Consider the following 12,078-nt stretch of genomic DNA (forward strand, 5'->3'; position numbering starts at 1 on the left):
CCTGCTTGCCCAACAGGAGGCTCACTGCCTTCTTCTCCCCCACTCCACTTCCCTTGCACTATGCCAGCACTTCTCCCCTCCCCCCCGATGAAACTGGGACTAGATGCAGGGGTGGGGCTGAGAGCAAGCAAGTTATTTACACAAATCTAAGAAAGACTGGGCCAAATTCTTGTCTCATTTGCACAAGTGTCAATCCATCATAAATTCGCAGAGCGCAACAGGGATAGTCTGCGTTTACACCCAGGTGAGTGAGGCCAGAATTTGGGCCTTGGAGTACAAGCATTTTATCTAATAGCCTCCCTCTGAACCAAATGCTTTGGGTTCCCCTGCAGGCAGCCGGCCTGCCGCCCGTCTTGGTACGGTTACCAAGCGCAGAGCTCGTTCGGTTAGAAATTCCTGTGAAGTGGTACATCAAACATTGGCACTGGCCCAACAGCGTTGGAGTGAGAGTGCAGCACCCGAGCTGCTGCCTGGTGCCTGCTTGGGTCTTGTTAGAAAGGACCATCTGCCTTCTGGAAATCACCTATTAATGCTGCCAACTCTTTCATCTGCACCAAAATAAAACACTGATTCAAAGCCTGGCTGCTGGGACAAGCACAGGGACAGGGCTCTTCAGTTTGGGCTGGAGAGGCCGGGGCTCAGATTTGTGAAAGTATGAGTTACAGCGGGGTGACATGGGGGACAAGGGGGGAGGGAACCCCTCCTCTTCTTTTGCAGCCTGATTGCCTAGCTGAGGCTGTCTACCTGTGCACTGCCACATACTCTTCTCTCCATCCATCCATCCATCCATCCGTCCGTCTGTCTCATGGCTTTACTAGGTTTCAACCTATGTAAGCTCGTGTCTCTCTGACTCAATTAGTCCCGGAGGTGCCACCCTGCCCTACCTTCTTCACCACAGTATCTGAGCACCTGCTATATAAAATCAATCAATCAATGTCAAGAACTAAATTTCCTGGTGGACTTTGCTATTTTTTGAAGAAAAATCTCCACCCTCTTCATAGCCATATTATCTGGGTTTTTCAAGTCACCCTTACATTGGTACTCCTAGGGCCATGTTTCTGAAGCATTCAGTGTTCAGCCTCTCCCCCTGTTAGCTGTGGAAGCGCTGGCTGTTGATCCCAAAGGTACATCTAGACAGAGTAAGACAGTGCCCTGTAGAAGTAGCCCACACTAGCTCTGTATGTACTGATGCTGGCACTGGTACTGGAAGCACTTTAGCCACATTAATGCATTGCTGCGGCTGGGCTAATATACCCTGCTAGTCAGCACAGCTCATTCGCCCATGGCAGCTCTACCTTAAGGCAGTTACATGGCTTCCAGTGCCAGAGCAACCACAGGCAGGGCGACTGCTGGGTATCTCTGTCGGGTGCATGAGGCTGAAATTGGTTCCTTAATCCCATTTCCTTATTCGCAATTCCCAGTTCCTTATTCCCAGTTCATGGTTCCTTTTTCAAAGCTAACCTTTACATAATTAGAGGTTGTTAGTAATGAATTAGACATGAGAAAGAGTTAGAATTCTGTTAAAATGTAGATTTACTAATAAAACTATAAAATGGTATCATCTCTCAAGTACATAGCCCTAAATAAGGACCCGAGATTAGGCTGGGATTATGGGGTAAAGGTCACCCCAATGATGAAATTCAAAGTCTTTAGCATGTCTAATTCATTACTAACCATCTCTAATTATGTAAAGATCAGCTTTGAAAAAGGAATCAGGAACTGGGAATAAGAAACCGGGAATAAGGAAGGCAAGGTTCCTTGCCTGCGTATGTCCTTAGACCAACATGGCTACAACCAAAAACCCTGGGAATAAGGAACCAAACTCAGCCTCATGCAGGATGCTGCCTTGCACTCCATAGATATAACTCAAAATGTACTCCATACTGTCTGGTTTTCTTTCTTTTTTTTAAAGCCTAAATATATTAGTAAAGGGGATGATTTTTTCCTGACATAATTATAGCCGGTAGAACCATACCACAGACCCACTGTTAGATCCTTTACACCCATATAGCTTATTTTTCTTGTGAAATAAGGTACAGAATGAGATGTAGTAGTCTGAGTATGTCTACACCGCTGTAACTACACCTGATCTGGGGTGGCTGCCTTAACTGTGCTGGTGAGGTTGTGTGTGTACCGTGCCCAGCATAAAGAGGCCCTGATCCTGCCCAAGTCCTCTAGATGGTACTAGCACACAAATAACATAGCAAGGAATATGAGGCAGGTGGATGGAGTGAGTTAGGTCAGTACTCCACAGTTTGGGGGAATTATGGAGCATTCTTTTGCAACCACGTAAAGCAGAGACCTTCTTCCCCAATCCGATGCGATGCTACAAGAAACAGAAAGAAGGTGAAGGATGAGGGCACGGTGTAGGAGGGCTGAGGTGGGCTTTAATTGGCAGGAAAGAATTCACAACAAGAGGAGTGGCAATAGGAGCTAAGCACCAGTCCCTCAGCTCTGTGAATCTACACCATCCTATTGGCTTCAGTGAAGCGGCACCAATTTACCCCAGCTGAGGATCCAGACCTAAGGCTTATCTGTTGAACAACTGCAAGGAACCTTCCTCTGACCTGGGGCCTGTGACTTCTGCATCAGCCTTCCCAAAACCTGGCTCTCTGCCCCCTCATTTCCATGACACAAAAGGAAAGTGGCAAGTAACCCAAAGTGATTTCAGCAGGCTGGGTGTTATATAAAGTCTTTCCACAGTCATGCTGGCCACTCCAGAGTCCCACATGTGAGGAAGCATCACCAGGGGCTCATCTGGAGAGAGGAATTAGCTCCTTGCCTGCTCTTGGGGCTTCCAAGGCATGTGCACAGCAATGCTGGCTCTGGCAGAGTTGGTATTAAGACTCACCCATACCCATGCCCCCTGCCTTCCAGCTGTGCTTATATCATTGCCTCATGAGGTTCCTACTGGACCACGGGAGGGAGTAGATCTCAGTGAACTGGTGCAGTTGCAGAGCTTGTGGTTACTCATTCAGGCAGACAGAAAACATTGGCATTGCCAGTTCAGAGGAACAGGAGCGATAGACCTGGCTTGGGCGTTGCAGTCACACCTTTAACACCTCTGCTTGGCTTAGGATGTGCACAGAGGTGTCACGAGTGCCACTGCTTGTTGTCACACTGCCTCAGCAAGTGGAGGCAGAGGCACGTATACAAGATTAATCTAGAGCTGGGAAGGGACCAGAGCTTGACTTTAGTTTGACGTAAGAATTCAAGGAGAAAATGTGAAAGAGAAAAAAAGATGGGAGATAATCACGTGTTAAAAGACACAGGTAAATGAATGGCATTTTTCCTTAAAACAACTTCACTTCACCCCATCGGGAGCTCGCCTGGAGGCATAGATCTTTCTTGGGGTGGGGTGAATTTGGCCCTTCGTGTTAAACACAATATGATCAGACAGTTTGCAAATAAAATTGATTTCCCCACGTATGGATTCATGCTCCCTGCTTTGAAGCATCCCCCTTGCTTAGACTCACCAGCATGAGACGGTGTTTTCCTGCTGTCAAGTCCTATCAACACTGAGTGAAACTCAATGTGACTTTCCTCTTCCCCGACACAGCTATCACCAGCGATAAAAGCCCGGCAATTGTGTCAGCAATATGCGCGCCAAGAAAAAACTTTATGCTTGGCACACGTGGGATGTCTTGAATTTGGCAGGGCACAAAGCAGCCCCTGGGAGCTGCCTGGGCACTCAGCTGATACTCTGCGTGTATGACCTTATGGGATACTTTATCTCACCTTTTCCGTATCCTTGGAGCAGAATAGTTTTGCCTCAGACCTTTGTTTGCTCATAGCTCTACGTCATGGTTTAAGGATAAGGAAGGGTTTGGGGGAGACGCTGTTTCCCCTAGCCCCCGCTGGCATAACAAGGAGTAATGGGCACAAGTTGATGGAGAGGAGGTACAGATTGGACATCCGAAAAAACTACTTCACAGTTAGGGCGGTTAGGAGCTGGAACCAACTTGCAAGGGAGGTGGTGCTGGCCCCTACCCTGGGGATCTTTAAGAAGAGGCTGGATACCTACCTGGCTGGACTCATTTGAGTCCCGTTTTTTGTTTAGGGTTCTTTTGTTGTTCTCCCGCCCTGGCGGGGGGTCGGGCTAGAAGATCTATTAGGTCCCTTCCGACCCTAAAACTATGAAACTATGATTCGGAGTGCTCCTTTGTTTTTCAAAGTCTAGGGCCAAATTATTGCCAGGTTGCTCATCACTTAGAGCCAAGGCCTTATTTCTCAGCACACAGCAGCTCCCACAGAGGCAGGGATGACTGGTCAGAAAGGCTCAGCCGCACTGCCCTACCTGATTTTCAATCCTGAAAATCCAGTCCCTTATTTGAGTGCCTGCATATAGAAGCTGGCCACAAGTAAACAAAGTAGTGTGTGGCAGCGCTACGGTTTTCTCCTGCCTTTCTGCTATGGTTCCCACAGACCGGCTGCACTGTCTCTGCTCGGCATCATGCTTTATTCTAGCGCTAAACCACATGCCCAGTTCGCCCCCATCTTTTTCCAGCAGCTCCAGGACAGCTGGCTTCACCTTTTGTTCACCGTGCAATCACATGGCTGCTGCTCTTTAGCTCTGAAATCTCAAAGGTTTAACCCGCTGTTTGATCTAGGGCAAGGCCATTGATAAGCCAACTCAAGAACTTGACTCGGTCCAAGATGCTGACATCATCAGCCTGTTTGTTTAAGATGGAGTTTAATCCTACGGATATTTTCTCCCTTATACTTGCCTTGTTTATTATTTCTCCTGTTTGCCAGCACTTTCGCTCAGCGGGAAGAACTTCATTAAAGGGCTGTGATATAACTAACTAATGCAGTCCCTCTGAGGGCAGGCATGTTACTTGGTGAGCAACAGCATTGACAAATGAAGCTAGGAGAGGGTTAGAGTCTCACGTGCCTGAAACTCAAGCCAGGATCATTGAGACTAGAGTCCTTTGGCTCCACTTGTGTTTTACAGGGATCAGCAGGGGGCTGGGGAGCTGAAGCAAGCCCCAGCTGGGGTAACTGGGAATCTCAGTGAAGCCAGAAAGTACTATCCAGGAGAAACTATGGGCGAGGTGGAGGGGTGCTGAGAATTCAGAGGGACCCTGGGTGGGTAGGACAGGGCTGGAAAGCTGGAGCAGACCTGTGGGTCGGGGCACTCTGCAGCAGACTCAGATTGCAATGAGAATCTGGAGCAAGGCTGGAAGTGGGGGGGTGGAAGTTTCTGAAGTCAGTCCTGGAGGGAGTCAAAAAAGAGTTTGGAATAAGCCAAAAAGGAACTGAGAGTCCTGCCTAAGACCAAGGCCTGGGGCAAGCATTGATGGTGTTTAGCGTGATCCTGAGCCAGATTTCAATCTTAATAGGAAAAAACAACAGAGCCCACGCCAGCCGGAGTGCTGACCTCTGGTCAGCACTGCCGTGAATAAGCAATGATGCCCCCAGGGAGGAGCACTTACTGGTTGCCTGACACCTTGTCCTATCACCTGAGCCAGGTGTGGTCCACGCTAAGATGGGTGACTTGCCAAGGATGGCCTGAGTTGTGTGGAAAGCCTTGCTCATCTGACTAAGTTAGCTCACAGCAGGGCTTGGTATTGGGAGCACGTGCTCTCAGAAGAGCTGCGGCTTGGAGTGATGGGTGAAACCAAAGTCTCAGTGCCAAGTGTGATCATTAATGCTCTTGTGGCACTTGTTGCAATAGCTGGACTGCTAGCAAACATTTGTACCCTGGCCAAGTTTCCTTCAGTGTAATTATTTTGCTGACCTATATTCCCTAGGCAGTTACAGCCGTATGCATCATGCTCTACTTCCTGCCCTGGGTTCTTGTGCTAGATTGAAGCACATAAAATCTCCCAGGCTCCAACCCAGAGGCAGCTACATTAGAAGTAAAATTACTCTTGTAGGCAAGCATTTGCAGATGAATCCCAAGTTCGAGGAAGTCAGTGGTAAAATTCCCCTTGATTTCAGCGAGGCCAAGATTTTGACTGGCAGGTACATGGCCCTATCCCTGAGGCATGCAGTGCCTGAAAGGTGAAAACCAGGAGTGATGAGAGCTCAGGACCCCTTAGGGTTAGGCTATAGGTTTGTAATGCATTTGGCATGATATTTTCAGTCGTGACACCACTGTTTGGTTCATAAGAGAGAGCATCTGCACATAGAAATGGACCTGCAGGCCCCTGATCCCCATTTACCCATACTTCTATTAGAACTGAAAATGCTTCAGGAGCAAGTGGTGATAGGACCAGACCATATTCAATACACACTCCATGAAGGAGACAGACTCCTGGCTCATGACAGGCAGCGTGGGTGGGGCCAAATAGGTCAGGGAAATTAATGAAACAACTGCAAAATCCCCACATGCCCTTAGCCCGCTTCCTGGAAGAAAGTGCTGCAAAGAAAACAGGGGTGTCTGGCAGCTGCAGTGTAACCAAGGCTCACCAGTGCCACCTGCATCCTCAGGTCTGCTATTATAAAAATGACCCATTGTCTTTGGATAAAGCCTGGGGAAGGCACAGCTTTGGAGGCTAAGGGTGTTTGTACATGTAATGATTTCACGATGTACACGTGACAAAAATTTTGTTTTGTGTGGCTTAATGCTGTCACACATTACACGTACGCAAGTTTTGGGGGTTTTAAATGAGTTTGCATCATTGCAAACTAAACTACATCTCAATGTAGTTTAGATTGCAGCGATGTAATTTCCCTGGAGCCTGCCTGGGTTTCCAGCACCTCATGTGTCGTCCCTGCCGCCTTCTCTCACCCCCAGCGCACCCTGCCACCCTCCTGCCATCCCCCTGCGCTGCCCCAGGGGCAAGCCAGCCCATTCCCAGGCAGCCCCAGGCATCCTGCTGGGTGCAAGAACCTGCTGAAGGCACAAGTGGTGTGGGGCCCCAATCCTTTTTTTCGGCGTAGCCTGTCTGCCTCTTCTGTGGCTGGGAGGCAAGCTGATAAATTAATGGCACAGATTAATGACCCCCTGGCCACAGGACAGGCAGGAAGGCTCTGCCAAAAAAAAAAAATGAAAAAGGATGGGGGCCCTCGCTGCTTCTGCCTTCAGCAGGCACCTGCGGCCACCATGACAGTGACAGAAAAAATAAAACTCATCATTTCAATGTAGGGGGCACAGAATGCAACCCTGAGGACTAAAACTCCACCATGTGTATAACCACCCTAAGACAACAGATTCCCGTGCAAGCAAGGCACTGATAGGTGCAATACAGTAGCCTCAGCTGTGCCACCTTGGGCCAGGATCTCATGCACTCTTGGGAGTGGGCTTGGAGACATCTCAAGGGACAACACTTCTCTTTTTGTCTGAGCCAGTCCTGAGACAATGCCCTGGAATGCTGGTAGGAGGTGCTGTGCTGTGGAGGTGGCATCTTTTGAACCAGGCAAAAACATGGTCCAGACCAGCTCTGCACGAAAAACTTCTGCCCGTACAGCAGGGGATGATTTCTATGACATTTTTATACCAGCAACAGTCATGATGCTAGTATAGCTTCTTTCATTTGGGGATCCAATAGGACCTATCCAGGTAAAAGCTTCTTCTTGCCAGTATTGACTGTGTCTGCACCAGAAAGGTTTCTCCATGTAGCGCTGCTAGCAAATTCCTTCTAGTGCTGACGAGGTCCCATCACTGAAGATTCCTTGTACTTGTCACAGGAGTCAGGGTATGCCATTTACAGTCTGCCCACATCACTAGCCTCTTTCCTCCCTGAAATGCCACATGGTGTCTACTTGTCTTGGTACACACCCAGGCAGAGATAACCCTCTCTTGGCATGTGTGACCAGATTACTGGCACAGACCTACAGCCCGCAGTCAGACAAGGGGTCTGATCTCACCATTCACAAGAAAGGCTCAAAAGAGATTGCCCCCAGAAAGAAAGCTGATGCAGAAAACACATGGACATTAAAGAAGTCCAAACTCATCCCATGACCTGAACAGTGTTATACCAGGGATGAAAAGGGACCAGAATGTTTAACAGGAGAAAATCCTGGGCATCAATCCCAGAATTTTGGTGAAATGGCTCTAAGCCAAAATCCAGGCAGTGATGTTTAGCAACAGAAAAACTATTGTTAATTTGCCTGTCACAGGGTGAGTCAAATCCAGACCCTTATATTAGGTTTCCTCTAAAACATCTGAGAAAATGGGATCGAGAGGAAAACTGCCACCTGCCTGAGTGTGGTACGATTATGTAAAGCTCACAGTTCTACAGAAAAGAATTTTCCCTGCCAAAGTCAGGACCAGTTGTGCTTCATCTCTTGAAACAATGGTCCAGGGAAAAATCTGTGTGGCTCCACTCAAGTGCCTGCAAACAGTGTCTGTTCACTCCAGGGAAGGATCTGCCCAAAATACCCAACACACACAGTGAGCTTTCAGCTATCCGTGATTCATTTCATGATAATATATGCTCCCTAAAATAGCAGCTTCTTTCCCACCACCTCCTCTATTTGTGGACTGGACAATGACATACTTAAATAAATACCACACAAAAATAGCTTTCTTAATTTTTGTTTCATCCCTGTCCACTTCCTCCCTCCATCCTCAACTCATCCACTCATAATGGGTCTCCCCTTTCCTCTGATGGTACTGTTTATAATAAAGTCTGAGCCTTGTGGTATCTATTAACTTCCCCTTGTGACACCTCAGCACCCAACAGAACTGGTCAAACAGGTCATTTTGGCGTCATTATCATTCAATTAGGTCAGCCACTGCTACATGTCTGTGGGAGACAAGAATCTTCCCAGCTCTCATGAGAAATCAGTCCATGGCAATGATCAAGGACAAGCAGTGAGTCTAATTCCCAATGCAAAACATTAAGGATGCTGAATGTACATGGACACATAGGTGTAAGCATGTAATATGTGCCGCTGCACGTGGCCCACAGATGTACAGCCCGTGAAGCATGGCTAGCCCCGCCCCACCTGGTGAAAAGGAGTCTTGGAAAAGTCAGGTGACTTGCCCATAGCTGAACAGCAAGTCATTGGCAGAGTCAGGGTTAGAACCCAGCACTTCTAGTACACACTCCAAGGTTATACTGACACAGTTATTAGCATCATTATGGAACAGATGACAAAAATCCACTTAGCCTGAGATGTGATGACCCATCCCAGAAACAAGCCACTCCTCTAGAAGCATGCCTATGAAGGAGAAGGGATGTATTTAAGGGAGGGAATAATCAATCAGGAGGAGTTCCTCAATGCTGGGATTAAAAAGGATATAACAAGTCCCATTTCCTCCTCTTGGCTAGAACCTACCTTGGTGGCCTGGCCACCACTGCTAACTCCAGTTTCTGTTTGTTTTTTTTAACCTTGGAAGGATTTAAATGACACGAGGATGAACCAAACTAGGCCACGCTATGTCATTGACCGTCCTGCCTATTCTGTTGGGGTCTTTGATGAGGAGTTTGAGAAGAAAAGCAGAAGTTACCCACTGGGAGAAAAACTGCAAAACCTTTTCAGGTAATATTAAAAGCTATAGACACTCTCTGGAGTATGCTATCATGTCAAGGATGGATCAGCATTTAGGCTTTTCTTATGATCTGTATGTTTCGCGGGAAATAAACAAATTTGCCAAAAAACAGATATTTTAAGGTAATAAATGTTCTCCTGTGGCAGTGGTGCTCAACATTGTGGCTTTGTGGACCGGATGAGTGGCTTGGGGCTGGGGTCAGCATGTGAGCTAGTCCCAGCATGGGGTCGCAGGGGGTTAGCATGCAGGTGGCTATGCATGGCCATAGAGTGACTGTGTGCGCTGGCCTGATCTAGCTTGTGGGACTGTATCATCTGGCAGATGAAAGCTATGATAACTAATGCTGCCAAATTTCTGGACCCGTGGGGAGCTCCATGGGCCAGACGACACAGCCCCATGGGCCAGATTGTGAGCACTGCTATTCTTTGGCATTTACAATCCAGGTATTGCAGCCTTGTGCTGGGACTGGGCACCTAAAAAGGAGATGGACCAGAAAGTGACTATGAGGAGGGAGAGTTTTTAAAGGCATAAAGAGTGGTTAGGCAAACAATTCCAGCCAAAAGTCAGGAGGAACCAGTAGCTTAACTACCATTTATACCTTTGGAAATCTTCCCCCGAATCCTCAGATTCTTGATGGATACAAGTTGATAAAGAAACACCAAGTACTACTGCAAATTGAGACATAATGGCCGGTTCTATTGCATGAGCTGAAACAGATGCAAGATTAAACAACCTGCATGACTAGTACAAGTAAATTAGCTTTTTGCTCTTCTTTAGGAATCAGAAAATGCTATAGATGACATAAGTAAGGCTATGTGTACTATTTTTTAAAGACTTTGTAGGCAACATTCCCTTAGTTAGTTGTCTGATTGCGAAATAAATACTGAGAGTTTGCCAGAAAAGAAAGAATGATCCTGGAAATTACTGTCCTGGAAATGGAGCTTCAGCTCCAATTCCCCTCCCTACAAGAGGAACAAATATTGCGAAAGACAAAAAGTGAAGGTTATCAGAGAGATAAGCAAATCTGCCATGTGGTAATAAGGAGGAAACTTTCTCTGGCCACAGAAACGTGGTGGCTTTATTTGCTGCTGAGTATCCATGAAACTTTAACTTCATTTTTGATTGGATTTTGGATGAACATTTCTGCTGGTTCTCAATTTTCTGTTTCGGTCAGCCCTCCCTGACCTTCACCCAGTCGGGTGCTAGAAGGGAGCCAGGACCTAGATTCTTAGTTATGTGAAGGCAGAGTTTTCCAGCTTTGACAGTATAAAGGAGCCTTAAAATTGTCTGAGATGTCCTCACAGGAATATATCCACTGTATCTGGGGGTATCTCCTGCTGGCATCTGGGGGTCTCTCATAGTCACCAGAGTGGATCCAGAGAGTGGCTGAGCACATGGCCAAAATGGCTATTCTGTACATCCCCGGCCATATTGTAGGCCAGCCTTATGTATGCTCTAATAGAGGGGGCTGGACAGGACCCTGAAAGGTCCCAGAATACAGGCAAAGCAAAGGGGGCTTCAAGCTACTTGAGCTCTCCCTGAGCTCACATACAGTTCTGCCCCCAGACCATAGCCCTCAGCCCCACACAGGAGTGCAATAGCTAGGCATCAGGACCTGGAAATTGTTAGCTAGCTGAGCACTGGTATTTTGAGTGGACAGGTGCTGCAGAGTGCCATGGGAGGCACTCTCTGGGCTTTGGAGACTTGAAGATGCAAGCTTCCAAGCTGAAACCTCAGGGTCCCTGTGTTGGTTTCAGATCTGGGTGGCATCCAGGTTCCTGTGAATGCTCTTTTAAGTGGAGAGAGTCACTGAACAAGCCAAAGGAAGAGCTGCTTTCTCTCATGCTTCCCTTAAACACAAAGCAGCATTGCACAGAGTTAAAAAAACATAATCTCAGCTACTGGAGATTAAGGCCAGCCCAGTAATGAATATATCTCCCTGGTTTTGTAGTCTGATCAAAAAGTAAATGGTGTTTACAGTTTTTAATCCACATAATCAGTCTACACAGCATGCCATAGAACCAGAAGAGATGAAAGCTAGTCTGACCTCCTAATACTGATCTACATGTATATAGGAAACGTCTTTCTTTTTCAAGCATCTAAAAGCATTGAGGTACAAGAAGGTTGAATGACTGCTCAAAGCCTTATAATCAAAGTGGGAATAAGACTCCTGTGTCCCAGCCTGTTCTAACCACTAGAGACTGATAACAGCTGAGATTTTTTAACAGCGACGGGAGTTAGATTCAGATCAGGTATGCGTCTAAATCCGCTGGACTGCTTTGGAAACCTTATGTCTTCTTTTCAGAAACAGGAAGACAATCTAACCATATACTGAGGCTTAGACGCTAATCCCAGTAATCCACTTTCCTTTTCCTCCATGTGTCACGCTCATTCCGTGCTGAATAGAGGTGTTCCCTGAAGAACCTCTCCCTACGTACCGCTAGTTGAAGCAGAATTGAACAAATGTTTTAAAAACTGACCTAGGACCAATCTTGACCCAGCTGCCTTTCCTCCAGAGTTTGAGGCTGGTTTGGATAAATGCTTCTGGTTCTCTCTCTCCTCTGCATGGTTAACAACTGCATTACAGCTAAGCCCAAAGGGTCTGTGCATCTTTGCCGTGCTCCTCGTGTCAA

General features: G+C 47.2%; 1 protein-coding gene across 3 annotated transcripts in view; it reads left to right on the top strand.

Moving 5' to 3' along the window:
• Window positions 1-12,078, top strand: part of SLC26A9 (solute carrier family 26 member 9) — a 58,489-nt gene that overhangs the window by 21,812 nt on the left and 24,599 nt on the right. For all 3 annotated transcript variants that reach the window (XM_025205425.1, XM_006024749.3, XM_025205426.1), the window contains exon 2: window positions 9,293-9,435. In XM_025205425.1, coding sequence (XP_025061210.1) covers window positions 9,311-9,435 — 125 coding nt within the window. In that variant the 5' untranslated portion in view covers window positions 9,293-9,310. The remainder of the gene's footprint in view (window positions 1-9,292; window positions 9,436-12,078) is intronic.

Source organism: Alligator sinensis, unplaced genomic scaffold, assembly GCF_000455745.1.
Source record: "Alligator sinensis unplaced genomic scaffold, ASM45574v1 scaffold1322_1, whole genome shotgun sequence".
Classification (NCBI taxonomy): domain Eukaryota; kingdom Metazoa; phylum Chordata; order Crocodylia; family Alligatoridae; genus Alligator; species Alligator sinensis.